The 27888-nt window shown below is 42.8% G+C and overlaps 3 protein-coding genes across 3 annotated transcripts; all 3 read left to right on the forward strand.

The window, feature by feature from the left end:
* The first annotated feature begins 6374 nt into the window (after positions 1-6374).
* Positions 6375-13366, forward strand: LOC133900082 (protein TPLATE-like). The gene is made up of 7 exons (XM_062341188.1): positions 6375-7611; positions 8813-9409; positions 10080-10441; positions 10597-10897; positions 11468-11590; positions 12095-12550; positions 12668-13366. Exons 1-7 carry the CDS (start codon positions 6487-6489, stop codon positions 13166-13168), a joined length of 3465 nt encoding a protein of 1154 aa, XP_062197172.1. The 5' UTR covers positions 6375-6486; the 3' UTR covers positions 13169-13366.
* A 444-nt stretch (positions 13367-13810) lies between these two features.
* LOC133901049 (putative pentatricopeptide repeat-containing protein At4g17915) lies at positions 13811-16717 on the forward strand. The gene is made up of 2 exons (XM_062342342.1): positions 13811-15705; positions 15836-16717. Exon 1 carries the CDS (start codon positions 13874-13876, stop codon positions 15260-15262), a length of 1389 nt encoding a protein of 462 aa, XP_062198326.1. The 5' UTR covers positions 13811-13873; the 3' UTR covers positions 15263-15705; positions 15836-16717.
* A 531-nt stretch (positions 16718-17248) lies between these two features.
* Positions 17249-25303, forward strand: LOC133901048 (transcription factor GTE9-like). The gene is made up of 10 exons (XM_062342341.1): positions 17249-17633; positions 20997-21807; positions 21906-21954; positions 22066-22169; positions 22286-22340; positions 22410-22469; positions 22629-22750; positions 22874-22940; positions 24478-24599; positions 24693-25303. Exons 2-10 carry the CDS (start codon positions 21139-21141, stop codon positions 24966-24968), a joined length of 1524 nt encoding a protein of 507 aa, XP_062198325.1. The 5' UTR covers positions 17249-17633; positions 20997-21138; the 3' UTR covers positions 24969-25303.
* The last annotated feature ends 2585 nt before the right edge of the window (positions 25304-27888 follow it).

Genomic DNA, 27888 nt, shown 5'->3' on the forward strand with positions numbered 1-27888 from the left:
GTCACAGGTTTCTCTTATTTTGTCACTAACAAGCCTGCTATCGTAGCTGGGGAAGGTTATTTTGTGACAAAAATGAATCTTCAAAATATATTTCTTATGACAAAATGGTTCATCATGAAGTTACATTTATATCATCACACATTGCTGGCTCATCCAAACACACAGACATATAGATCACAACTATGGAATAATATTCAACACATCACTACTGATCGAATTTCTTGTAGTGAACGTAGTATTTCCGGGTAAAGTCATGTTATGGTAAATCTACCATGACGGTTTGTTATTAGAGAAAATTACTCCGTAGACCCTGCACTGAACTTGATCTAAACAGACCTGGCTCGAACTAAAACCCGTCCCAAGGCCAAAAAACAAGCTCGAGAAGCTTATAAGCCCCAAAAAACATATTGACCCCAAAGCATAAAGGAACTAGCTCTAGTCCAACCTGAAGTATCAATTTTATTTATTCTACATGAAAAATAGTTGATGGCCCGGCCTGAAATTTCCTAGACAAGTTACTCAATTTTTTTTTTTTTTGAAGATTCTTGTTTTTCAGAGGAAAATATATCAATGTAACTGTTCAAGAGCCTAGAAGTTCAGATCATGTACATGCATGCAAAAAAAGCATGAGATAATACCTTCTCTTGTTTAATCAAGGCTAATACTCCCTTGAACCTTGTGGTTGGCAAAAATAAAATTGTAATTTTATGGAAATTTTCCTTGGGCTTTCTGACTTTTTTCTGAACTTCTGAATTTTGAATGTTGCTTGAGTTTTGGGAAATTTAGAATAGTTACCACATGCAAATAATAATTGATAAAACCATACAAGATAGGCATTAGGTGTCGAGGATTAATTTCAGACAATGATTCTGGGGTGTATTGGACGACGAACGCGTGATCAATGTCTTGAATGTGTGTATCTGCTAGAACTCAAGAACAACAGGGGTTATCCAGATCCAGACCTCCCGAATGATAACAGCTCTACGTCTTTTTTTTATGAGTGGTTTCTGAATCAGTTACAGATGAGATCCTTCCCTCAATCCTAGACCAGTTCTCCTCTTTATATATAAAAAAGGAGAACTTACATGTGGACCTCTTTCCATAGACCCAGACCTAGCTAAAAATTCTTTTCTCGCGCCATTGCCACGCGGAGCACGCATGCTACACCTTGCGCCGGTGGTACTGCGGGGCCCATCCCATTCCCATGGACTCCTCCACTTTTATTTTACCTTGGTAGCCCCGTATGTCCCCTCGTTGTGAGCCACAAGCTTATCTACCAAGCTGTTCCGTCCTAGCCTTCCATGAGCCCGCTTGCGAACTTGTCCACTTGTCTAGTCATTCTGCAGATCATGTCCCATATGTCGCGCAATGCTAAGTCGATCCGCAAAACCCAACTGGTAGCATTTAATTCTACGAGACGGGCATTACCCAATTGTGCTGACCACAACTTTGTTCGCTGAAGGAATGTACCTCGGTAAGGAAACACTTGAGTAAAAATTAATAAATACGATTAGATAGATTAGGTATGAACGTCCCGTGACCAGCAAGGACTAGTCGCAGAATCACAATATATCGCAAGGAGGCTGGTCGCGCAAGCCTCGCGTTGGTCGAGCGAGCTTTGACCTGGTCACACGACGAGCTGGGGTTCAGAAAATATCCCTTATCAGTCGTCATATCCCTCATGGGGCTTGTTCGTCAGGACACCCCTTACTCAATACTCCGACAGTAGCCCCCAAGCTCCCTCGCAGATGTGGTGGTCTAAGCGGTTTGCCACGTAGAGTAGCCCTCTGAATAAGCTTTTCATAGAGTCTAAAATGTGTAGTCCTCAAGTTATCGCCGTTTTCAGAGGGTTAGTTGTTCTGAACTCGAATCCTCTGGGTTGACCCGGATACTCTGGGTTGGTCGGAGTCTCCGGGTTTAGCTCCGAGCCAGGTGGTCTGTTAGGGCCTGAGTGTTTCACCCGGATACTCCGGGTTCTGGTATTATGTCTGGAATCTCCAGGATGAGCTCCGACCAGTGTTCTCGGTCAAGCGTTCTAGTGCCAACCCAGAGTCTTCGGGTTGACTCGGATACTCCAGGTTAGTACAAAAGCTATGTAACGACTAGTTTTTATGGGTTAAGTATATATACCCTTTCACTCCCATCCTTTGTTATGGCTGTAAGAGCATGAAAAAGAACATTTTAGAGCGAAAAAAAACTCCCTTCCACTCCAATCTAGTATGTGATTTGAGAAGAAAAGTGAGTTGGGTTAAAAGATTGCAAGTTTGAGTTCAAGTGAGCGTGTCTCCCATCTTGAGCACTCGAGTTCATCGGTAAGAAGTTTATAATCGCGTTTGTTACTTTTGGAGCTTTGAGCTTCTATGAGGCTAGGTGTTACCGACGAGTACCTAAGGTTGTGATGTGCCGCGGAAAGTTTGTGAATGCTTCGATTTCTCTTCCAGAAGAGAAGAAATCAAGAGTGGAAAGTCAAGTTCAAGTGTGACCGATCTTGGAGAGTAAAAGAGTTGAGAGAATACTAGCTCAAGTGTGACTGAGCCCCTCAACAGAGACGAAGCAATCTCTAGAGTAGGTGTCCGAACTTCACAAAATAAATCTTGTGTCTCCTCTCTTATTTCCTTCTTCTTGTATTCTTGCTCAATATTTATACATATTGCTCGATCTACTTGTTCATGTGAAATTGATTATAGGTACTCCGTAGATCTACTTAGAATCATCACTTGAAATACACGACTTCATTTGGTTTGAGCTAGAACTCTTTAGGCGTATTTTAATTTTAGTTTCGAGTTATTTCTATACTGAACCGAGAGTATCCGAGTCAACCCGGATACTCCGGATACTGTATAATCAGAGCTGAACCCAGAGTATTCAGATCAACCCTTAGTATCTGGTGAACAGTGTTTTTAGGATTTTCAACTAGAGTTTTTCTGCATATCTTTTGCTAGTTTTGAATAATTTTTGCCACCATAGGATCATAACTTTTACACCAATTTTAGTGTGATTGTGCACTAGTTGAGCCTACTCAGGGATGGCCAATTGGGCTGTTTGTGGTGGCCCGGTACGGGCCCACCTCGGCACGGCCTGACTACTATAATGGGTCATGCTGTGCCGGCTCACGTGCCTCCCCCTCAGCCCACGGCACGACCCGTCGGTCACTGTGTCGTGCCGGGCCAGGCTGGCCGTCGATCACCGTGCCGTGCCGGACTGGGCTGGCCTGGGCATGATTACGGCCCGGTGGCACGGGCGGGCCAACGGGCCCGAAGGCAGGGGCGGCCTGAACGGCACGGTTAGGCTACGAAGCGTTTAAACAAGTATGGTGCAGATGATACTAGAATCTAACTCCCTAAAAATTTCAACTCAAATAATTACTTTACATTCACATACTATGTATATTAAAATTTGTCCATTTTTTTCTCACTGTACCTATCATACTATGTAGATCATAGTATCCTTATACTAACAAAAAAAATTAATTTTTTTATAACTATTTTCAACGTGTTTTGAATTTTGAAGCAATGGACATAATATTTTTTATTTTTTACTCACATCATGTTTATTTTTTAAAAACATATCGTCCGTTGGATGGAAGAAGGCGCTTGGCGTGCTTCTAACAACGACCATAGTATTGTGCTTCTATCAGTGATAATAGTTTATTTTTATAATTTTTTCAAACGATATTTTTTTGATTTTTTAAATATAAAAATAAAAAAGCTCAATGATCCGACCCGTTTCCATCTTCTGCATCCTAAAGGTCTCGTTTGACAACTGAAAAAAGAAGAATGAAATAAGAGAAGATAAATAAATAGAGAGTTATAATAAAAAAAATAAAATAAGTAGATAACTAAAATTGAAATTTAAGTTAAGAATGTGGCGTCGACACTTATCACGGGCCGGCAATGTTTGAAGGCCTCCACGCATTAATTGAAGCACCAAAACACACGCTGCATGACCGTTTTAATGATACCGCCATCGCTGACCATCATGCCACCAGTTGATATGAACCACTTCGTCACGGGATTGATGTGTGCAATTGCATTCAAGATCCTAGGGATCCTCACGTACGCCTCCTTCCAATCTCCTTAAAGTAATGCCATGGCATGTTGCTTGGCTCTCCATGCCTTGCTGTAACATACCCGGTAATTTATGAACCCAACTATAGACTCAATTAGAGAGGCCACAGTCGTGTCTGGGTCCGCCCTAACGATTGGGGCGATGCGTCGACCAATATAAGTTGCCGTGCACTAGGAGTGCACTTGTTCCGGTCTCGCAGACCCGCAAGTGTGAAGTTGTTTTACATTTGTGATCTTCCATCGTTAGCCGTCACCTGGGATACGCTGGACCCATACACCCCATCCACAACCTTTCTGGCACTTTAAATTGTACCTCTCCTTCGCATTCAAACGAACACGTTGTACGGCCGGTGGTGCCGAACTGAGTAGTCCCTGAACCAAAACTTCACATCTTCAAAACTATCAAATAACATCCCCTTCTTAACCAACTCCTTCTCACTGTCTTGTTCCTCCTCTATCGACATTAAGCCATTATCACATAGAACATTCTTCGTCAATGAAATATCCTCGTAACCAGGCACCTCGAGCACATCCACATGTACTGCCTTGAGTGTCCTTACCTCCTGCTCCATGTAAATTCTGTCCCACCAAGCTGTCTCCTCATTCTCTCCCGCCTCTGCTCCCGCCTCAACACCACCGTGTCGTTGCCTAACATGTTCCACTTCTTCTGTCTTATCATCTTCGACATCATCCTCACTGTCCAAGGAAAATGTTTTAGTTTCCTCTACATTTTCCTGAGCCTCCTCATCCTCAAAATAATAATCATCAAAATAATTACATACAACAGCCATGCCAAATTTATTTGAACCACCAGCATGTGGCTCCTCAACAGATGCTCGGGTTAACTCTGCAACTGTACCATCCGCGAGTATGGTGGTACCGGCACCCTCTGCGACAATACATGGAATTTTCTGGGTCAATTGCTCAACAGGCTCAACTTCTTGGCTAGTTATGCCCGGTACATCATCAACCGATGGCATCGAGCTTCCGCCTACAGCCACATCAACTACCAACTCCGCGCAACAGACTTGAGAACCATTCAAACAATCCTTATACAGCTTTCAATCATTTTCTAACGCCAACTCCATAACAATATAGTGAGCCTTACCACCCCTGCCGGCATCCAACCTTCCCCGTACGGTAACATTACTTCCATCCGCATCAACATTCAAAACTTCACTAACCCGAGCAACAATTTCATCGAAGCAAGAAGCGTTCTCAAATTTCAACACTTCCTCTCGCATCTTATCGATCTCCCCAGTTGTACTAACCGTGCCACCATAAAAAACACGGACAATGCGTTCCATCTACACAAACCATCCAAACATTACACGTGTATCATCGCTATAGCACGTTAAAACCTACACATTAAACATTTCAATTCGACTACATTACATCTCTACAATGCAAAACACCCTCCGCAAGCGTACAAATGCAAAAACTTGCGTTGCTCATATACATTTCGTGTGTGTGTGTGTGTGTTGTATATATATATATATATATATATATATATATATATATATATATATATATATATATATATATATATATATATATATGTACGAATTTCAATTTCCTACGCTCAACCGATTGTATGCAACAATTTCCACACAATAGATATGCGTTGGTATACATACATAGCACGATATATGACCACCGATCTAAACCAAAACGTTAAAATTTCGTAGATCAATCGAATCAAGTTCTAAACCCTAACATTCCAAAAACTAGCAATGCAAACCGATTTAACCGGAAAAATTGGGGGGATTGGAGGAGATACCTTCGTAGCACTCTTTTCCTTCAAATCTCCTTCGAATCGGGCTCAAATCGGTGGAGAATGGGGTGGAGGAGGGGGAGTCGGCGCTTGAGAACTCTCCTGCTCGCGGCCGGTTGAGGAAGAAACGGTTCGTGTGCGTGAGAGAGGGCCGGCGCCCGGCCTGTATACTCCTCTGTCACGCCAAAGGGGTTGGCGTGACTGGAGTCGCGCCAGCGCCCTTAGCGTGACAGAGGGGACACAGCCGGCGCGCCTGTATGGGCCTCTGTTGCGCCATGCGGCCTGGTGCGACTCCAGTCGCGCCACGCGCTCTGGCGCGACTTAGGCTGCCACGTCGGCACGCCCATATGGCACGGGGCGGACCGCCTGCCGACGTGGCACGGGAGTCACGTCAGGTTTTTTGGCGTGACCAAGTGGTCAGTCACGTCAAAGCCTGTGGCGTGACAAAAGAGGCCAGTTTCTGGAAATATAAGTCCCGATGAGTTATTATTAAAATATTAATTTAAAAAAGGCTAAAAAAAATTCAAAGAAAAGGTCCAACTCTCAACCCGACCCTTCTCAGACTCACTGTCTTCCTCAGATCTAGGCCACCACCCCTCTCCCCAGCTCCGGCGACCGCCGGAGTACCTCCGCCGCGGCGGCGCTATGGACCTCCTCATCGCGCAGATCACCACCGACCTTCGCTCCTCGGACGCGCTCCGGCAGTCGTCCGCGCTCCTGCAGGCCCTGCAGCAGTGCGCCGCGGGCCGCGACGTCTCCGCGCTCGCCCGCACCGCCGCCACCGAGATCCTGTCGGCGCCCTCCTCCGCCGTCTGCAAGCGCCTAGCGCTCGATCTCCTCCGCGCGCTCCCGCTGCCCCCGGACCTCCTCGACCCGCTCCTCCTCTCCTCCCTCCGCTCCGACCTCTCATTCCCGGACCCCGACGTCGCCGCCTCCTCCATAGCCTCGTTCCCCTCGCTGCCCTCCCACCTCCTCCCCTCCCTCCTCTCCTCCGCCCACGCCGACATCTCTGCCGCGCTATCGTCGCCCGCTGAGTCGCTGCGCCTCGCCGCCGTCACCTCTCTCTCCTCCCTTCTCCCGCGCGATGACCTCGCGCTCATGTGCTCCACGAACCCCTCCCTCATGGCGCACGCCACCACGTGGTGGGGCCGCTTGGCCAAGCTTGCGCTGGACTCTGCAGACGCTGTGGCTGCCAGTGCATTTGAGGCGCTCGCACGGCTGTTCCAGGAGCTAGATGCGCGCCGTATGAGCCGGCTCGCAGGTGACAAGCTTGTTGATGGAGAGGGTGCCCTCGCAGTGCGCGCCCAGTGGGCGGCTGATGCCATTGACTTCATCTGGTCCCGGCGCAACATGCTCATTGCGCGCTCCATGGTGATGCCTGTTGAGAGCTTCCGAGTCACTGTGTACCCACTGGTGCACGCAGCGAAAATGGTTGCTTCTGGCGCACTGAACACACTGTGGCGGATTGCCAAGCCAGGTGACACTACCATAGCTGATAACGTGGAGTCGAGCGCTGAGAAGTTGGTGGGAGTTTCGGACATCGTCTCGCATTTGCTGCCTTTCCTTAGCTCACTGGACCCACCACTGGTGTTTGAGGTGGGGATCAATATGCTGTCGCTTGCGGATGTGCCAGGAGGCAAGCCAGAGTGGGCTTCAGCTGCCATTATAGCAATTCTGACACTATGGGACCGACAAGAGTTCTCGTCGATGAGGGAGACGATTGTCAGGGCTGTTGTGACCAATCTACATTTGCTGGATCTTGGAATGCAGGTGCTGAATCAATCTCTATAACAACTTATTTTAGCGTAGTTATTTTGAATATTGCCTTCAGTTATTTGTCCATGGTAAAGGTACTGATTGCATTTTTAGCCTAATGTTAACTTTAGGATAAAAGACCTTCGAAGTGTGTGTTTGGATTGTTACTATCATCTGCTGGTAGTGGTAGCTAGTTTAAATAAAGTAATCTTGGAGGCAACTACTTTTGGCCAATACAGTGCTTTACTGTCATCAGTTGTAGCTGACCTACCTTGCTAAAATGTAGCCTGCCTTTGGATGACAATAAGGTTTTGTTTGTTGGAGTTTGTAAACTTATTTCAATAACATGCAGTTCTGACCAGTTTAGTGTGTGTTTCAGGGCACAGGAGTGAAAAAAATACATGGGCTTTAGATGAACTTAAATTGAATTATCAATACCACTATGGTTTAGTCTATTTCTAGATTCTTAATCCCAATACGTTTTGTTTGAAGCAACCGAATTCTGAAATTTGTGTTATCACATACCATCTCTTCTCTTAATCTTATTTCCATATCTTAAAATTTCATTTTTTTATTATTTTTGAGCAGTGAATAAAATTTGCAAATGTCACATTAGTTCTTTTGGACCTTCATGTCCTTTGTTGTCCATTTACCATAACTATTGACTTCCTGCAATGATGGTACATTATGCTTCTTTTCTATTTAGCCCAATCTAATATGCATCATTTGGTGATCGCCTCTGAAAGATTAGAGAGTAGAGCATACTTGGGGATCAGGTTTTGTCTGGGTTTGCAACTTCTAACTACACTTTACCACTTACTAGTATTTCCCAAGCATCAATTGTTGATTTATCTAGTTGTATGTATATCAGAAGTAAGAGTTTACCATGTTCATTTCTAATGTATTTCATTGTAGTGTAGTAGCCATAACTGAATGCATTTCCTTTGGACTTATATGTTGTTGGCTGTACAATGATCTGGAATATGGTATTCGACTTGTCTGAATAATGCACTAAAGTTAAAATTGGGAGTACCCCCTTGCTGATGTCCATTCCATGCTTGATAAAGCTATTGACGAATTCAATTGGTTTCTTTACTTCTGTGCATAATTGCTGGATAACTTCTGGACATGTTATTATGTTGTGAGAGATAAATTTAATTTAGTTGACAATAATAGTGTTCAAGATGGATTTACAAGAGCATGTTTCATGACACAGGTGTCTCTGTTCAAAAGACTGCTTCAGATGGTGAGAAACTTGAGAGCAGAATCAGATCGTATGCATGCATTGGCATGCATTTGTCGGACTGCTCTTTGTGTTGATCTTTTTGCAAAGGAGAGTGTTCGAAGAGGTCAGAAGCCTGCTCCAGGAACAGATGTGATATCACTTTTTGAGGATGTAAGGGTGAAGGAGGATCTTAACAGCATAACAAGCAAAAGCTTGTTCAGAGAAGAGCTGGTGGCCTCCTTGGTCGAGAGTTGTTTCCAGCTATCTCTTCCACTACCTGAGCTGAAGAATTCCAGGACAGAGAGCAGAGTTATAGGAGCGTTAGCCTATGGAACTGGTTATGGTGCACTGAATTGGACTGAACCTGCTTTGGATGTGGTGGAAGTTTGCAGGCCATGTGTTCTTTGGGACTGCGATGGTCGTTCCTATGCAATTGACTGCTATCTGAAGTTGCTTGTAAGGCTTTGTCATATATATGACACTAGAGGTGGTGTGAAGACAATTAAAGCTGGTGCATCTCAAGATCAGATTCTGAATGAGACACGGCTTAAAAATTTGCAGCTACAGCTTATCAGGGGTCTTCGTGAGGTTACGATCCTTCTTATTATTCGTTAATATTAATATATAAACTTACCTTCCTATGCTTTTAAATGCCAGTTGAAATGTAAGGAGTGTGTTTATTCATCTTTGTTCCATAGCTCAACGGCATGGACCTGGTTATGTTCATGAATGATCGCACGTAGTTCTTTATTTGTTGTTTCTTAGCTTGTCAACCATATAACTGCATACTGGTTTATCAATTTTGTATTCTTTTCCATGGGAACATACAATAGTTGTTTCTCTGATGAACTACTCTTGGGAATTGCATCTTTTGTTCTTTTCTTCACTAGTATCTACTTTTTTACTTTCACATGTATCTGACTCTTGTAAAACTTCTGCATTGAATTATTGGATATCTTTTATAAATAAGTGTTGGATCTTATTTAGGAAAGAAATATAGAAATTCATCTGCTTTGCCAATGCTTTACTTTTGTTTAGATCCGATTATATCAGTCTTTTCTATGTTTTTCTATTTATACTTTTGTTCATCTTTCGTTGCAAATACTATATACTTAAAAACTTGCATCATTTCTTAAAGATGCTTTCCTACTTGGAGTCGGTTAATAAAAGACCAATGGCACCCCAATTCTCCATGTTTTTTTCAGAATGGCCTAAAAGATTATTAAATCTGAGTATCTGACTGATCGTGTCTTTCCAGGTTCATACCCCACGAATATTAGCACGCATGATATGGGCAATTTCTGAACACTTCGATCTTGAAGGTCTGGATCCCCTTTTAGCTGATGACCCAGAGGATCCATTGAATATTATCATATCTAACATGCATAAGATATTATTCAACACCGATGCATCTGCCACTACCTCAAATAGGATACAAGATGTGCAGGCTGTCCTCATGTGTGCTCAACGTCTTGGAGCAAGGAATGCAAGAGCAGGCCAGCTTCTCACTAAAGAACTCGAAGAATATAGGGCAAGTAGTTCAGCCGATTCTGTCACCAAGCATCAGTCACGTTATGTTTTGCAAATAATAAAATACGTAACAAACCATCCAGATAACAGGTGAGTGCATTTTGAAACTTGAATGACTATTTGTATCACCAATGGGTCGCAGTATTTGCATAGATGTGTTAGGATGCTGACCTGAATAACAGTTCTTCTGCTGGAACATGCATTTGGAACAATTACGAACCATGTCCAAATTTCCAATGTTTCAGGTGGGTTGGTGTAGGTGATGCTACAGGAGATTACCCGTTTAGCCACCACAAACTTACTGTTCAATTTTCAGAGGCATCTGCTGCACAAGATAGAAAATTGGAGGGATTAGTTCATAAGGCCATTCGGGAGCTTTGGAGGCCGAATCCCAGTCAATTAACTCTCCTACAAACAAAGGGAATCGGTGCCTTGCATAAGGAGCTTCCAAAAGCCTTTACTTTGACTGGCAGCAGCGATCCATGCTACATCGAAGCATATCATTTGGCAGATCCAACCGATGGCAGAATCACCCTACATCTAAAGGTATTGCCTAATTGATCCATATTTTCTTTGTTCAGTTAACACTATCTTTATTGAAATGTACTTTTGAGTCATGGTTGCTGCTAAACGCTGCTTAGCATAATTTTTGAACTTAAATAATATACTAATGTTTGACTTTAGCATAATTTTTTTTAACTAAGTTTATTGGAAGTTTTCTTCCAACACTGTACTTGCTACTTCATTAGTGGCAGTAGGAACCAATCTTTTTGTATAAATAGACAAACTACTAAAATTCTAAAAATAGTGGTCACAATGGATGTTCTTATACAAGTAGACAAACTGCAGAAAATAATGGCCTCGATCTTCTCATTGTAAGGACATATTAGACTCTCATGGCTTATAATTTGGACTCTCATGGCTTATAATTTACATATTGAATTAACCTTCGTTGTGAGGAAACTTCAGTGTTTGGTTTGAGCATAGTGTAAGTGCACTTTGCCACCTGATAGATTGGTTAAAACAATTATGCATGCTTCTTATATTGCTTTGCTCTAAGGTCAAGATTTTTTTGGAATTGTTTTATCACTTTTTTTGACTAGTGTGCTGTTGCAGATATTGAATTTGACTGAGCTGGAACTCAACAGGGTGGATATCCTAGTTGGCCTCTCTGGAGCACTCTATTATATGGATGGCTTCTCTCGCACCGTTCGGCACCTTCGGAATCTTGTTTCTCAGGTTGTTCTACAAATATATATGCATCTGCAGTTTGCTTTTGATTTACAAATATATGATTTGAGTATAGTTTATTGTGAAATATTTATTTTTTGGTAGCTTGTAAACTTTACAATTACTTCTCTGCCTAAACTTTTATACCGATACAACCCAATAATATTTGACCATCCAGTTAAAAGCATAATATTTGATAGTGCACACTGCGAAGAATATGTAAATTGCGACTACGAAATCCGGCATGGACATCGCTTTCTAAATCCGAAGTTCTTATCATTCGTTTATCTTTCCTTTCGTCTATTAACAATTGGTTCCTAAAACAACCATCAAATACACAACGGGTTTCATATCTTGTTCCCAGATAGGTTATGTTCAACAAGGAACAAACATGGTCTATTGACAAACTAAAAACTGACAGTAAGATTGTATTCTTGGATAAGCACCGGCATCATTGATCAACTAATCCATATATTAATATAATATATATGAAAATGCCTTTCGGTTCTGCAGGATCCAGTCCAAAGTAGTGTGACTGTTGGAGTTTCACATTTTGAGAAATGCTCGCTCTGGGTTCAAGTCTTGTATTACCCATTTTACGGAAGTGGAGGATCTGCAGACTATGAAGGAGATTATGTGGAAGAGGATTCACAGATGATGAGACAGAAGCGCTCGCTTCGGCCAGAGCTTGGGGAGCCAGTTGTTTTGCGGTGCCAGCCATACAAGATCCCTCTCACCGAGCTTCTACTGCCATATGAATGCTCTCCAGTTGAGTATTTCCGGCTATGGCCTAGCCTGCCAGCCATGGTGGAGTGCACTGGCACATACACATACGAAGGCAGTGGTTTTAAGGCTACAGCTGCTCAGCAGTACGATAGTTCTCCTTTCCTCAGTGGATTGAAGTCAATTTCTTCAAAGCCCTTCCAACTAGTCTGCTCTCATTTCATCCGAACAGTAGCTGGATTCCAGGTAAGCGTTGATATTCTGTATCACACACTTAAATGGCATAATGACAATGTCTTGATTCTTTCCTGTTCATAATTAGCAAACATTCTGGGTGATGCTCATAACTTAAATCTCCTGCAGTTGTGTTATGCTGCAAAGACTTGGTTTGGTGGGTTCGTGGGTATGATGATATTTGGTGCAAGCGAAGTCAGCCGAAACGTCGATCTGGGTGATGAGACCACCACAATGATCTGCAAATTCGTCGTGCGTGCTTCAGATGAATTGATCACAAAAGAGATTGAATCGGATCTTCAGGGCTGGCTGGATGACATCACTGATGGCGCCGTTGAATACATGCCCGAAGACGAGGTGAAGAGCGCAGCTGCTGAGCGGCTGAAGATCTCCATGGAGAGAATAGCCCTGCTCAAGGCAGCCAAACCGAAGGTGCCACCTGTGAAGACTGAGCAAGAAGAGGAAGAGGAGAGGAAGCAGAATGAGGAGCTGGACGGATTCGGGAACCCCAAGGGCCCCTCGACGCTCTCCAAGCTCACAGCGGAGGAAGCCGAGCACCGCGCGCTCCAGGCGGCCGTGCTGCAGGAGTGGCACCAGCTGTGCAAGGAGAAAGCCATGAAAGCGCAGTGAGTTTTGGATAATGCCGATCGTCTGCACCTGTATAATTTTGCATTGTTTCCCGTTTTCCATTTTCGCGTATGTATGATCCTGCTGACGTCACTCACTGGTGTACAAGCGCTGATTTGTTCATTGTATCCACAGATTGTTGTATTACGGACGAACTTTGTTTTGTAACATAAATTAAGCTTTGGTGTGCAAATCCATTGTTACAAGGAATCGAGATGTCATCTGTTCCCTTTCCAATTGTTGTGAAATAAATGCCTTTCTAAGGATAGGAATTAGCTATTTTTTCCTCGAAAAATTCATGAAAGAAATGATGAACCTGTCAATGATGTAATAATAACTCATATTTCCCATTGACATGTGGGTCCCATCAATTTCACATATCAGTGCGGCGTGCTTGGCCTCCAATGACATGTGGGGCCCGTTGGCAGCCCTTCTCTCTCTCTCGCGCGCGCGGTCTGCGCATTCCCCAGTTCCGACCTCTCCTCCCGAGCCTGGAATACCCTGGGGGGCGCGGCGGCGCCACCGACTCACAGTCACCGACCTCCCGCCGCCGCGTGCAGCCGAGCTGTCTCTCCATGAAAAGGCGCCCGCCTTTCTCGTAGCAAACCGGCGAACAGCGAGCGAGCTGTATGGGAGTCGAGGTAGCAAGCGGAGCGCAGCCGAGCCCGGAAGAGAGTCTCGCGGCGACGGGGAGGCGGGAGCGGAGCCATGGCCCGTACGCGGGCGCAGCTGAAGCTTTCGACTCGGCTGATGAACGTCGGGCTCGCCGCGCTCTGCCGCGGCGGCAGCCTCTCCCGCGCGGAGTCCGTCCTCGTCGACGCCATCCGCCTCGGCCTTCCCCCCGACGTCGTCACCTACAACACCCTCCTTGCTGCGCACTGCCGCGCCGCGGGCCTCGACGCCGGCATTGCCGTCGTGCACCGGATGCGGGAGGCCGGGGTGAGCCCCGATACCGTCACCTACAACTCCCTCATCGCGGGCGCGGCCCGCCGCGGGCTCCCGATGCGCGCCCTCGACCTGTTCGACGAAATGCTCCGGACCGGGATCGCCCCTGACGCGTGGAGCTACAACGCCCTCATGCATTGCCTGTTCCGGTCCGGCCACCCGGAGGACGCCTACCGGGTGTTCGCTGATATGGCCGAGAAGGGTGTCACGCCGTGCACCACGACGTACAACACGCTCCTTGATGGGCTGTTCAGGGCCGGCCATGCGACGAATGCGTACAGGATGTTCAGGTACCTGCAGAGGGTGGGGCTTCCCGTGGGCATTGTGACTTACAACACGATGATCAACGGGTTGTGCAGGTCAGGCAAGGTGGGCTATGCCCGCATGGTCCTAAAGGAGCTCGGGAGGACCGAGCATGCCCCGAACGCTGTCACGTACACGACGGTGATGAAATGCTGCTTTAGGTACGGTAGGTTTGAACAGGGGCTGGAGACCTTCTTGTCCCTGCTGGAAGGAGGGTACATTTCAGATGCCTTCCCGTACTGTACGGTGATCAGTGCGCTTGTCAAGAAGGGAAGGATGCAAGAAGCCAATACCTATTGTGAGCTCATGATACAAAGTGGTTCCAGGCTCGACAACGCATGCTACAACACGCTGATTTACCTGCGATGTCAAGAAGGGAAGCTGGATGATGCGTTTGAGCTGTTGAACATGATGGAAGAAGGTGGCCTGGAGAGTGATGAGTACACATTCTCAATTTTGGTTAATGGTCTTTGCAAGATGGGGCAAATCGAGGCCGCAGAGAAGCAGTTATGGTACATGGAGATGAGGGGCATGCAATCAAATGTGGTAGCATATAATTCCTTGATTGACACACTCTGCAAATCCCATGAGGTGGATTCCGCAATCCGATTGCTGCATAGCATGAAGCTAAAAGATGATTTTTCTTACACATCACTAGTCCATGGTCTATGCAAAGTGGGTAGATACCATATGGCATCCAAATTCTTGCGGATCTGCTTGCATGAAGGGAATAACGTTCTCACATCTGCAAAGCGTGCTGTCATAGCTGGGCTACGTAGTGCAGGATTCAAAAATGATCTTAGGAAAGTTCGGTCAGCATTATATATGGCTAGGCTGTTACGGTCATAGTCAAAGTAAAAAGGTCAGCGACTTGACTGGATGATCCTGTAAAATGGGTAGGAGTAATGCAGCAGAGAAATGACTGGATCTGGATCAGTGCATGCCCTACGAGAAGGAAACTAAGACACTGTTATTTCTAGAAAGGTGCTACACTTATAAATCAGTTCTTGGAGACACCATAGGCTATACGCAGCCAGACTTGTTACCCTCAAAGCCAAACATTTATCAAATGTTCAATCAACAACAGGGCCTGCTGGCCTGCTGCACTAGTTGGCAGGGGCTGCTTCACACATGACCACTAGTTGACAGATGGTACCAGCTCAGTATGTGCAAGAAGCAATCTCTTGATGGTTTTCACACCTCGTCTTGCAACATGTAGGTTTGGGGTGATCATAATTTGGAGTGTTGGAAGGAACTTTTAGCGATTAAGTTCTCCAAATTTCCAACAAAAGGTTGTTGTGGATTTTATAGCTTCTCTTCACTATATTGCATAGCTTATTGTCCTCATACGGTTCATATGCCGTGGAGCATAATACTAACTGTGTTCTTTTTGTGTGGTTGGTGCTGATTGATTTGATTTAGGATTCTGTTGGTCCAGATTGGATGGGCACACAATATGAGGTGACAAATGCAGACCGTCGTGCAGCTTAGTAGACAATTATCAATTCTTTTATCATTGTTGTTTTGTTCTTTAACTCTTGTGAAGCGCATGGAAAAATAATCATCTCATAGGGTAATATCTTATGTCACAACATTCATCTGTTTGAAGCAAGTTCTATACCAGTGATCACAAGACATCTAAGAAAATAGCTACGCTTGTATCACGCTGCTGCCTGTTCTTCAATTTTTTCACTGGACAGGTATTGGCTACAAATAAGTGTAATTTTTTTGCTCTGGATCTCTGATTGTCCGCCTATGATGTGTAAGCATGTAAAATAGACATAAATCATCGAAACTGAGCACTGATAATTTGTTTTCCCATTCATTGCATGTGCACAATCTACTATTGTTTACAAGACCGCAGGATTTTATGCTGAACCATAAGGCTACCCTTATTTATTTAGTAATCACGGTTTGACAAACACGAGAATAGTATTGTGTGTTTAGTGCGGATACTTACATTCGATTGCCTCTTGCAGCTTCAAGGCCAACTTTGTTTTTGCTCCGTTCTGATTGATGGTGCCTGTGGTCAGGCTGTCCTGCTTTATGGGAATGGAAAATCCCTATGATCTTCTGAAAATTTACTTTCATCTGTATTAGTCTCTTTGTTTGGAAATACATATCGTATGATTCAGATTTGTATTTTTCCACATTCAACAAATTTAAAGGTTTGATTCAACAATCTGCGGAACCCAATTGAACAATTTGTAAGAACCCGTTCAATATTTTGCATGTAAATTGTTGAAACAATGTGCTGAATTGTTAAAGCAGCATGTTTGAATAGTTGAAACTGTACATTCGAATCGAATCGTTTTCAAAATTTTAGAATATATTTAATATTAATATTATTTCGTTGCGTTAATGCCAGTTGGTTTTCACGTTACCTCTTTCCTCTATTCTCATCCCATCTAGTTAAAATCACTAAATTTAAATAATTTATTCACTTTTGTTATCCATTCTTGTCCTTCAATCTCATTGTTTCGGTACCGACTACGGATATATGATATGTTTTATTAATAAAAATAAATTAATTAATTAAGAGGAAAATTAGAGGGTTATTTTTTTAGCTCATTTGACATCAAACTAAGATATGCTCTCGATTTATTCGCTCAACAACGTTTTTATAATACATTCACATGTTCGTACTTGAATTTAAACTTACCGCGTCTGATGTTTTTGTTAAAGCTCCAAAACCAATCCCATCGGTCAACCACCGATCGGCGAGCCGCTATCACGGCGCGCCACGTGGCCGACCATTTCGGCGCAAACGGCCAGATAGGAACGAGACTCCGACCCAACTAGCCTCATTGCGCTCCAGCTCCAGCTCCGGCATTCGAGCCCACGGCTCCGAGCTCACCCTTCTTCTCCCCGTTCCCATTCGAGTCCGAGTCACGACCCCAACCGAGTGAAGAGGCTCGGCTCGTTCGCTTCTCCCCCCCGCCGCCGAGCCCGCGCCCGCGCCGGCGCCCGCAACCCTAATCCCCGTCTCCCTCCCCGCCACCTCTCGCCGACGAAGAGGAAGCGGCGCGTGCACGCGTTCCCCTCCCGGCCCCTCGGCCGCCGAGGGCGAACCCGAAGGCGGGGGCGGCCGCCTCGATCTCGCTTCCCCCCTACGCGGAGGATCTGGGAGAGGGGAGGGTTGGGAGCAGCCTCGTGGAGGCCCCGGCCCGGCGCCCCCCGCTGTACCCGGCGCCGGCGAGCGCGAAGCGGCAAACCTCAGGTTGGTTTGGTCTCTCTCCTCGTTGATCCCTTCGAGCTCGTGGATTGGGTATCCATTTCTGTTCTGCCCTAATCCTAGCTAGGGTTTCGGGATGTGTGAATGTCTGGTTCCATCAATCCGGGTGGGATGATTGGGGAATTGGCGAGGCTTAGTAGGAGCTTGTAGAGATTGGTTAGGGTTCGTTTGTGTTGGCAGGAAATGGACCCATTCCCTTCGGATTGGCAGGGGAGTTGAACGGATTTCCCTGCCGATCCGAAAGGATCTGACCTAATCACCACCTATCCAAAATTCCAAACCAACCCTTACGGAGCCGCGAGTTCCCTAGAATCGGTGTTTGTCGTGGTTGGGGATTCTAGGGTTTGGTTAATGAATTGTGTGCCTGGTCATGTGGTTTCTTGCGTTATGCTTTGGACTTTTACTGTTTTGTCGGCGCATGTCACAGTCCTGCTTTGATGGTTAGTTATTTGAGATAGATCATTGCTGTATGGGTACTCGGCCTGGTTCACGGTAGTTGGTGTACACAAACAAGAGACGATTGCTGTTGTTTCCGCTGCCGGTTCCCTCTGTGGTGAGCCGCATTTAAGGGCCTGTTTGTATTGGTGGTTTTTTCTTGGAAAATTTTGGATTGTTTTTTACAAATTTGAGCTACATCCTATACATGTCAACGGAATACCATTTACCAATCATAGAAACACCCCTAGTGTCCTTCTGTTTCATGGGCAGTAACAGTTACGGTGAGGTAGTTCAAAAGAAATGTTAGCCGATTGCAATACTTATATTAACGGCGACATGCAATAGTAATGAGAATTGGAAATGGAAGTATCATTTATACTAACAGTTGGAGATGAGGTATCAATACTATCAGGGATAATTTTGGATTTGACACTGAGGAATCTCTGTACTTCGGAGGTACCAATACTATCAGGGATAATTTTGGATTTGACACTGAGGAATTTCTGTACTTCGGAGGTACCAATACTATCAGGGATAATTTTGGATTTGACACTGAGGAATCTCTATACTTCGACTTTTCCCTGAAAAATCTTCTGTTTTTTGCGACTGGTCTGTAGTATTTTGTTTTGCCCATTGCTGTTGGTTTGCCCGTTAGCTTAATTTTTTGACCGAACAAGATCACACCAAAATGGCATCATTATGACCAGGACATTCTCCGCAAGTGCCTTGTACTTATTTTGAGTGAACAAGATCACACCAAAATGGCATATTATGACCAGGACATCCTCTGCGTGTGAGAAAAGAACCACCCTAATTAATATATCATTTCTATTACCATCCACTAGACCATCTTCTATAAGTTTAAAAGTTTCCTTTTATGGGTATAAGTAACCGCGTTAAGACAAAAATGTCAAAAGAGTGGCAAAACGAAATAGTACATAACGAACCAGTGGCAAAAATGAAGGGTGCAAATTTCCTTTGGCAAATCAAAATATAGAGATTCCTTAGTGGCAAATCAATTTTTTCTCCTTTTGTATGAACAGTTGGTGATGAATAGATTTTCTGTTTTTGAAAAAGGAACATATCACATGATATTTCATTGTTTGAAGAAAAACAATGTATGATTACTTGATTAGAGCTTTCCATTGGCCATTGGCACATGACATCTGTGCTTGCTGTCTTGCTATACTGGGGCATGTTGCATGTGTTCATGGTATTAGAACTAGAAACTAAGTTCAACAAGACATCTTTTAAACAAACAAAGGATATGGGTTATGTACTTTAGTAAATCCCTACCTGCGTTGTCTCAAATATAGATATATTTACTCTGAAAACTTGAGTTCATAGTGTACTATAAACCACAATTTTTTAAAAAGGAACATAGCAAATGGTATTTTCATTTCTTGAAAGAAGAAAACAATATATGGTTAGAGATCTGTCGTGGGCTAGCGACACATGACATCTGTGCTGGCTATCTTGCTGTATCTGGCTATGTTTCATGTGTTTGTGGTATTTGAATTTTGTTCAAGATCTGTAATATACTTTAGCAAATCCCAAATTGTGTACATCACTGGCTGTACTAACTATCGTACCAATATTATTTTACACATCATAAATTTCTGTTAATCTATTTTTATGGTGGAGTACCGGGTAACTGCTAGCCACTAAATACAATTGATCATAGGTAGCAAACATTTGCATACATATAACTGTGTGATGGAAATTAATTAGGTATCAAGGTACTAAAATCCAGAATGATGCAAAATGAGCATAGCTTGTTGGTTCACAAAGATAGAAGGCATATAATTGCCGTGTATGTGTGGATAGTAGGAAACAAAATGAATGATCCATTAGACTTACGCAATCAAAGGTTTAGGAATGTTCTGTGAACTCTCTCTCTCCCTCTCTCTCAGTATCAGTACAGGTACAACAAACGTGTGCATTTGTCCGTTCCTGTTTGTTATTAGTGTTGATGGGGTCAAAAGTGCATTAATAATTATGAAAACTGGTTGAAATCTTTAGTGATTTTGATTTTGAATAATTAAAATTAAATATTGATAGCAACACTAGTTAAAATTGATTATTCATAGAGTGACGAGCTCTGCCAATTTTGCTGATCCAATTTCATAATTTGATATTTGGAAAGTTATAAAGGTATTGTTGGTTCGTATGTGACACTGAAGTGATCTCCGTGCCACTCAATTAGTAGCATATGTTGATTTTTTAAAACTTGCCACTCTGTTCTATGAATTAACTGATCTTATGTGGCATGGACATTCCTTATTTTCTGTCTTTTACCTTCAGCATTGTCCTAGAGTATGTTCACATGTCCTGTGTGCAGTCTTTCCTCCTTAGGCCATCTCCATCTGTATCCAGGGCTACAGTACCCCGAAAAACACTGTAGATGCGGCTGGGAGATGCAATGACATTAGATTGTGCGGCTGGGAGATGTGACTGGGCCAGACTGGACTGGGATGTGTCCTAAATGTATCCCACAAGTAACCAAAGAGTATCTGAATTTGCAATATTTATTTTTATTCAGATACTCGGTAGATACGTATCCGGCGTGTATCGGTATCGGATACGGTATCCGATACGGATACGTGGGCATTTGGAAGTATGGGTGTTTCAGAGTCGCCTCCTGCATGCAGTGAACCTACTCTATACTTGGGAATAGACGGTCTAGTCCATGCATGAATTGGTGGTGATCATGCAGTTTAGCATTGTTGTCATGCAATTTTTAATATATCAGATATTCTTATTACTGTTTTTTCCATGAAATTTATGCACATTTAAATATATACCCCATGTTTAAGATGGATAGTGTATATTTGCAATTCTCATTGTGTTTCACTATTGGATTTCCGGTATGGGGCTATGGGCTTACTTTTTTTTGGGCTTGTTGAACAGCCTGCTTCTACCTGTATGCTCTACTTCCAGGCTTGACTGAGAAGCTGCACTCTGTGCCTATTGGAAAGGGCATCACCATTTACCAAGTCTGGAGTCAGTAGTCCTCTGTCAAACCAGAAAGCAAGCCCTCTAACCAAACACAATGATCACACAAGCCTGTAAAAAGAGGAGGGCAGTTTATATAAGCAGTGAATCTGAAGATTCTGAGGTTGAGGGAAGCAAACTCTCCCAAAAATCTGGTGTGACATCAGTTTCTACATGCGAGCACCAATCATCCTATAAGAACAAGATTGAAAGTATGAATGCTAGCAAGATAAGGCTGTGCAGAAATATCTTAAGGAAGCTCATGGATCACGAACATGGTTTGCTTTTTCGCGAACCAGTTGATCCAGTGCTATACGGGATTCCGGATTACTTTGATATTATCCGCAACCCGATGGATTTGGGTACTGTTAAGAAGAAACTCACAAACAAACAGTATGTTAGCACCGATGAGTTTGCAGCAGATGTGGGGCTAACATTTTCAAATGCCATGACATATAATCCTCCAGGAAATTATGTACACGAAGTAGCAAAAGAATTGAATGGAATATTTAATTCAGAATGGGAATCAGCGGAAAGAAAATATAGCGAGGAACACGTGCAGAAAGCAATGAAGGTCATAAAAGCTCGAGCTGCTGTGGATTCAAAGTCTGTGGTTGCTAGAGAGCCGGTATCACGCTCAAATTCGATGCCTTTGGTTGCTAGAGGGCCAGTAGCTTGCTCAAATTCACTTGCAAAGAAGACACTGACAGATGTGATATCCTCCAAAGTGAGATCGCCATATACTCTTATTTACTTGAATACTTGATGATTTGTCTCTCTAGTGGCAATATGATTCTAAAGTACTGTTATCTTCTGTCTGCACAGGTAAAAATTAAATTTTCTGTGCGAAGCTCTGAGCAGACCTCTTCCAAAGGTGTGAATGGCATTAATTCTTCGCATTACGTGCCACAAGCTTTTCTCCCATGGGTCAATTATGATTCACTGTCGTGATTATTGATGCTTTGTCATTTTCCTTTCCATTCAGACATGCCTTTTCAATCAGCTGGTAGCAGAGAGGGATCATTAAATCATTCTCTCCCAGCTGGCAACAGAGAGGGATCTTTAAATCATTCTCTCCCTTGCACTAAGGTTTTGGGCATTAGTTCCCTTCTCTATCTCTTTCTCATTCATTCTTATCTCTGTTTCACAACATAAGAAATTTCGAACTCCCCACCTTAAGCTCTATCTTTATCTTCTATCTTCAGGAGAGTGCTAAAATATCGAGGATACGAGCACCTGAGCACATCTCCGACTCAATTGGTATGTTGAGAATTATTCACATAATGTTATCCTACAGTATCTGTTTTGCTAACTTGCTTGCAATCTTAGGAAATGAATCACGGTCTTGCAATGATACTTCTACTTCGCCTCTTGGTTCCTCCGGGCAAGGTTACTACATATGTCTATCTCGTATATTTGATTCATCTGCTTATTGTTTAATTTCTTTAGTGAAAGACCAAAAACTTAACAGTTAGGAACTTAGGGTAATTTTTATTTTGCCCATATGATTCTTAGCTGATGTACTGCATATTCTGATGTAAATTCCAGGAGAGGAAAGCTATTTACACGATGAACCTTTATCACCAAGCAGAGCCCTTCGTGCAGCAATGCTCAGGAGTCGTTTTGCTGGGACTATTGTGAAGGCGCAACAGAAAGCACTTCTGGATCATGTAATATTTCAAAAAATATTTGCTGAATTTTGTGGATTGCAATTGGGCTATGTTCTTTCAGAAGACAAGTTTTTCTCTATGCAATCATACAGCTCTTGCTGATATGCTGTTTTGATACCCCAGGGGAAGAATATTGATCCTGTGAAATTGCAATTGGAAAAGGAGAGGCTGGAAAAAAGGCAGCAAGAAGGTAGGAGTCTCTGATGGTCCCTGAAAAACTTGAGAGTTGAACAAGTATATAATATATGCAGAATTCTCACCTAGACTGGTCCCTTTCTGAAATGGGATAAATATCTATTGGCGAGAATAATTTTAAACCGAAAGTATGCCAACACTGGCTTGACATCTTGCTTTGAGAAACTCTGGTCTACAAAAAGGTTCCTGGAGAAGTGTCAGCCGTGTCCAGTGTTTAGTGCACTGTCACACTGCCATGTACTTTTTGGTAGGAGATGCTAACATGAGGCATGATATTCTAACCTTTAGACCAATCTGTTGTCCTTTTATGTGAAAAAACCCCGTAATAATGCTGGAGTAACAGAAAAAGGGTCCAAACTCAGAAGTTTTCTTTTTGCCAGTTCTTTTTTCCTTTCTTCTGGACAGTACCATACTGGTGACAGTGGTTATCCGTAATCCATACCCGATATCTGATCTGCAACCAACTCTCCTGTTATTTGAACAAGTTTTAGGCAGACTGGTTACAGTTGGGGACTCGCTAGGGGCTGATAGCCTGATACTGATGCATGTTAGAAACGGTACTGAAATTAATTTTCTGCTTAATATTTTTCCCCACTTCTGAGGCAGTTTGAAATGTCTTCTACTTTAAAGTTTCATGTGCCGATCAATCTGATGGGTTTAACTCCAGTTTGTTCTCATTCTATTTGGTCAGGCTGTCCTCTTTAAATATGTATATTTGCAATAATCATTGACATCTTGAGATCAAGGAATACTAGGATACTAAGGGCCTGTTTGTTTCAGCTAGAGATTCTGAAAAGCAGCTTATAAAAGCTGGATTGTTAAAAGCTGGATTGTGAAAAGCTGGATTGTGAAAAGCTTTTAGACTGTAGATTCTAAAAAAATTTAATGGACAGTTTAGTAAAATGGACTTTCACAATCTATCAAAAGCTGAGAAAAACCAGCTTCTCAGATTATCACAATCCAACCAGCAGATTTTAAAAAGCTATAACCAAAAGCTGCCTGTTTGTTTCAGCTTCGGATTATAAAAGCTGAAAGCCAGAATCCGAAGCTGAAACAAACAGGGCCTAACTACAGAAGATTCTGTTATTAGGGATTAGAATAGAATCAATAGTTAATGAGGTGAGTTTATTAAAGGCAAAAGGTTTAAGGAATTGAGTTGGTTAGGGGGAGTTTTCCTTTGTTTCTAACATTTTTTTCTTGTTGGGAATGTTAATCAGTGACAGTTTGTTAGCAGTTGGTTGTTTGGGGTGAAAATGTGGTGTTTGATATGCTTATGATATTGCTAATTCAAGCGGGCTGAGGTGTTCACTAGAGAAGCTACTTTTATGCGGTTGTGAATATCAGGGAACTATATTTGGATTATGGCTCACATGATTCTTTAGAACTGAGAAAGGAAACTCAGTATATATATCCGTATGGCTTGTGCTTAGGCTGTTCCTTTTTGTGTCTTCTTGAAATGAGCTTCCTTATTCCTGTGGATGCTAAATGCTAATCCTGCATGGTTTGTTTACAATTTTTTCCCCATATTACAGAGAAAGCAAGGATTGAAGCCCAGGTGAAGGCTGCTGAAGCTGCTGCACAATTAAAGCTTGAGGAAGAAATGAGGATGAAGAGAGAGCAGGAAAGAGAGGCAGCACGCCTGGCACTACACATGGTACTACCTTGCTTGTGATCTCTTTCTTCTGACCATCAAGGTCATATGCTCGATATTACATGATGGTTATTCAATCGCTTGCCCTTTGTGTAGATGAAGAAGACCGTTGATATAGACAACAGTGATTTCCTAAAGGAGCTGGAGAACTTCAGCAAAACATGGCAGTCGACCCCCCCTGGCAAATTAATCGTAGATTTTGTCGATGGGATTGACCTGCCACCTGGGCTAGGGAGCCCACTGGAGAGGCTTGGCCTTTTCATGAAGAAAGATTTCGAGGAAGAGGCAGAACACGAAATGGAGGACAGTGTATCACCCTCGATGGATGTTGACATGGAGGAAGGAGAGATCAGCGGTGTCGGTAGCAACTAGCAACATCCTTACTAGGTAGTAAGATTGTGAGTACTAACTCATATATTCTTGAAGTGCGTGACCTCATGAGGAGAGTGGAAAAGAATAATTAGTTGTGGTTGTGCGTCGTGTGACCAACCTGAGAACATGTCTCAGCCGAACTGTGTAGTGGAGTAATTTGGGCTTAGCTGCCGATTTTTTTGTGGTTCCGTCGGGCAATAGTATGATAATTCCACATTGCTACTGTATGTTGCAGGTGTTTGATAGCTATGAAGAGTGAGTTCGTCGGCTGCATAATTTGTATAAAAAGATGGTAAAAAAAGAGAGTAATGGAGTGCTAGTATATACTTTAGGTACTGATGGTGAAGACGGATGTTTCGTGTTCCAGGTTCTGCGAGATCGCCTCTTCTATCTCTGGTGTGTGATCAGCAAACCTTACGATGTGTATGTATGTTTATTCCAAATTTACAACGATAAGGTGCCATCTGAACATTTCACCAGGCGACGTTGATAGTGGCGGTTCAAATAACTTGGCCCAGGGTACTTCCTGCTTGAGAGTTGAAACTGGGCGACGCTATGAATACCAGCAGTCTGCTTGACCTTCTACGTTGATACTCCCGGCCCAACGTGGGACGGTGGGAGTGGGATCACGAATATTGTTGACGCCCCTTGCCATTTCAAGAGACCGTTTAATCTCATACCAGGTGTGGACGAATGTCCATTGTATTCACCGCAAGCATGCACACACTAGCATTTTGCTCACTGGATTTCATGTGACAGTAATAATACTAGGCAGAACATTGCGTTCAGGTACAGTTGATCTGTTAGGTTGTTTGTCCAAAACACTTGATTCGTAAAAAGAATTAAATAGTAGGAATAAGATGGGATACTATTTTTTTTTTCGTTCTAATCTTGGAAAAGAGTATTGTCGCATGATTTGTGTATACTATTACATTCCACGGTAGTTCTGTTAACAGGCTTTAAGCTTTGAACAATTATTTCTTTGCCTGTGTTTTTTTTCTGTGAGATGTTATGAAAATAAGCATAGATGAAAGTTGTTCAGCAAACTATTGTAGTTTGATAAGAGTAAAAAAGAGTTGTTGAGATACAGTTTTACCTGGTGACATTTTCTTCTTCAAGAGAATTTTTTATTGATTCTCAAGTACTACCCACTACTACAGGATTAGCCTTTTATACCGACCCATCACTGTCAGCTCATTATCTAAATACTACCCACTACTACAGAACTAGCCTTTTATACCGACCTATCACTTTCAGCTCCTAATATACCGACAGTGATGAGACATCACTGTCGGTTCATAAGCCACACGGGAAGAATCAGTTATTGTGACTTATGAACTGACAGTGATAAAGGTCATCACTGCTAGTCGATGGTTTGAACCGGCAGTGATGCTCAGCTCTCTCATCACTGTCGGCTTAAGCCACTGACCGGTAGTGATAATAGGGCATCACTACCGGCTGGTTATATGAGCCGGCATTGATGTCTCGGCTGTATAAAAGTCATCCTCTCCTTCCCCAAGCTCGAGCATAACAGAGAGGAGGTCTGTTCATGCTCGGTGGCGGCCATTTTTGTCACGAAGTTCTTGGTGGCTTCAAATTTTTGAGGAATCCTCATGCCATAGATATTCCAAGGTATGTAACTTCATCTTCAATCCATTTCTAGTTGAATTTTATTTGCTAAATTGCTCTAGATTTTGAAATGATAGAGATGAACCTACGATCATGATGTTTTGAGACAATGTAGATGCAATTATACCTCATTTATAATATGGAAGCTTCAATTAGTAGCTTATGGTGAAAAATATCTTTATTATTGATTTACATTAGCTATATGTATGAGCATATTTATTTTTGTTTTTAATGAATTAAAAAATTTAGCCATGATATTAAGGTATATAGCAAATTCTAATTATATTTTTATATTTTAATTAATTAGCAAGCTCCAATATAGGAACTTTAGGTATGAGCACATTTATGGTTGATTTTTAATGAATTGGAAAAATTAGCTATGATATTTAGGTATGTAGCAAGCTCCAATTATATTTTTTATATTTTAATTAATTAGCATGCTCTAATATGAAAACTTTAGGTATGAGCGTATTTATTTTGATTTTTAATGAATTGGATAATTTCGCCATGATATTTAGGTATGTAGCAAGATACAATTATATTTTTTTATATTTTATTTAATTAGCAAGCTCTAACATAGAAATTTTATGCATAAGCGTATTTATTTTTCATTTTTACTTAATTAGTCATACATAAGGGTTGAATAATAATGAAAATTTTTAGGGATGGCACCAACGAACATTGATCAGAAGTGGATGCGAAAGCATACAAAAGACGGCTCCTCCAACCCGGACCAATTGCCGATAGGAGATGACGAGATAATTTATTTGTTAGTGATTGTAAAATCTTCTAGATGTTATGAATTTGAATTTACAAGAATGATATAATTATAGATAGATAGAAGATGAATGTACGATACGAGCCATGTGAGCGTAGAGTACAAGAACGGCATGTAGTGTTTTCTTGTAGCAGCCACGTCGCACAAGTTAAATACACAGTCTCAATACATGTGATGTCCATGCGTCGATTGCAAGAACAAGAAACAGTTTTTCACCACCCAGCAGATACATTCCCACTTGATGCCAAGGAGCTTTATGCCTGGCTATACCTGTTGGACCGAGCACAGTGAAGCTGAGATCGTACATGAAGGGCAATACATTGACAGAGAAGATGAAGACTTATGCACCGATATATTAGCAGACGAATATGCCGATATGTTGCCTGCTGGAGATATGTTGGTCGATGATGATCTAAAGGAGATGTTGGCCGATGCTGACGTCGATGATCTGGAGCAGATGTTGCACGATGGGAGGAGAACTTCACAAATAAAAGAGAGTTTCAAAAGTTCCAG

Source organism: Phragmites australis, chromosome 19 (genome assembly GCF_958298935.1).
Source record: "Phragmites australis chromosome 19, lpPhrAust1.1, whole genome shotgun sequence".
Taxonomy (NCBI): Eukaryota; Viridiplantae; Streptophyta; class Magnoliopsida; order Poales; family Poaceae; genus Phragmites; species Phragmites australis.

Excerpts from the sequence above, each read along its gene's own strand:
- LOC133901048 (XM_062342341.1), top strand. The coding sequence starts at position 21,139 with ATGATCACACAAGCCTGTAAAAAGAGGAGGGCAGTTTATATAAGCAGT. Across the intron at positions 22,470-22,628 it reads TCTTGGTTCCTCCGGGCAAG|GAGAGGAAAGCTATTTACAC; the intron begins GTTACTACATAT and ends TGTAAATTCCAG. Across the intron at positions 24,600-24,692 it reads CACGCCTGGCACTACACATG|ATGAAGAAGACCGTTGATAT; the intron begins GTACTACCTTGC and ends CCCTTTGTGTAG.
- LOC133901049 (XM_062342342.1), top strand. The coding sequence starts at position 13,874 with ATGGCCCGTACGCGGGCGCAGCTGAAGCTTTCGACTCGGCTGATGAAC.
- LOC133900082 (XM_062341188.1), top strand. The coding sequence starts at position 6,487 with ATGGACCTCCTCATCGCGCAGATCACCACCGACCTTCGCTCCTCGGAC. Across the intron at positions 7,612-8,812 it reads TGCTGGATCTTGGAATGCAG|GTGTCTCTGTTCAAAAGACT; the intron begins GTGCTGAATCAA and ends TTCATGACACAG. Across the intron at positions 11,591-12,094 it reads TTCGGAATCTTGTTTCTCAG|GATCCAGTCCAAAGTAGTGT; the intron begins GTTGTTCTACAA and ends TCGGTTCTGCAG.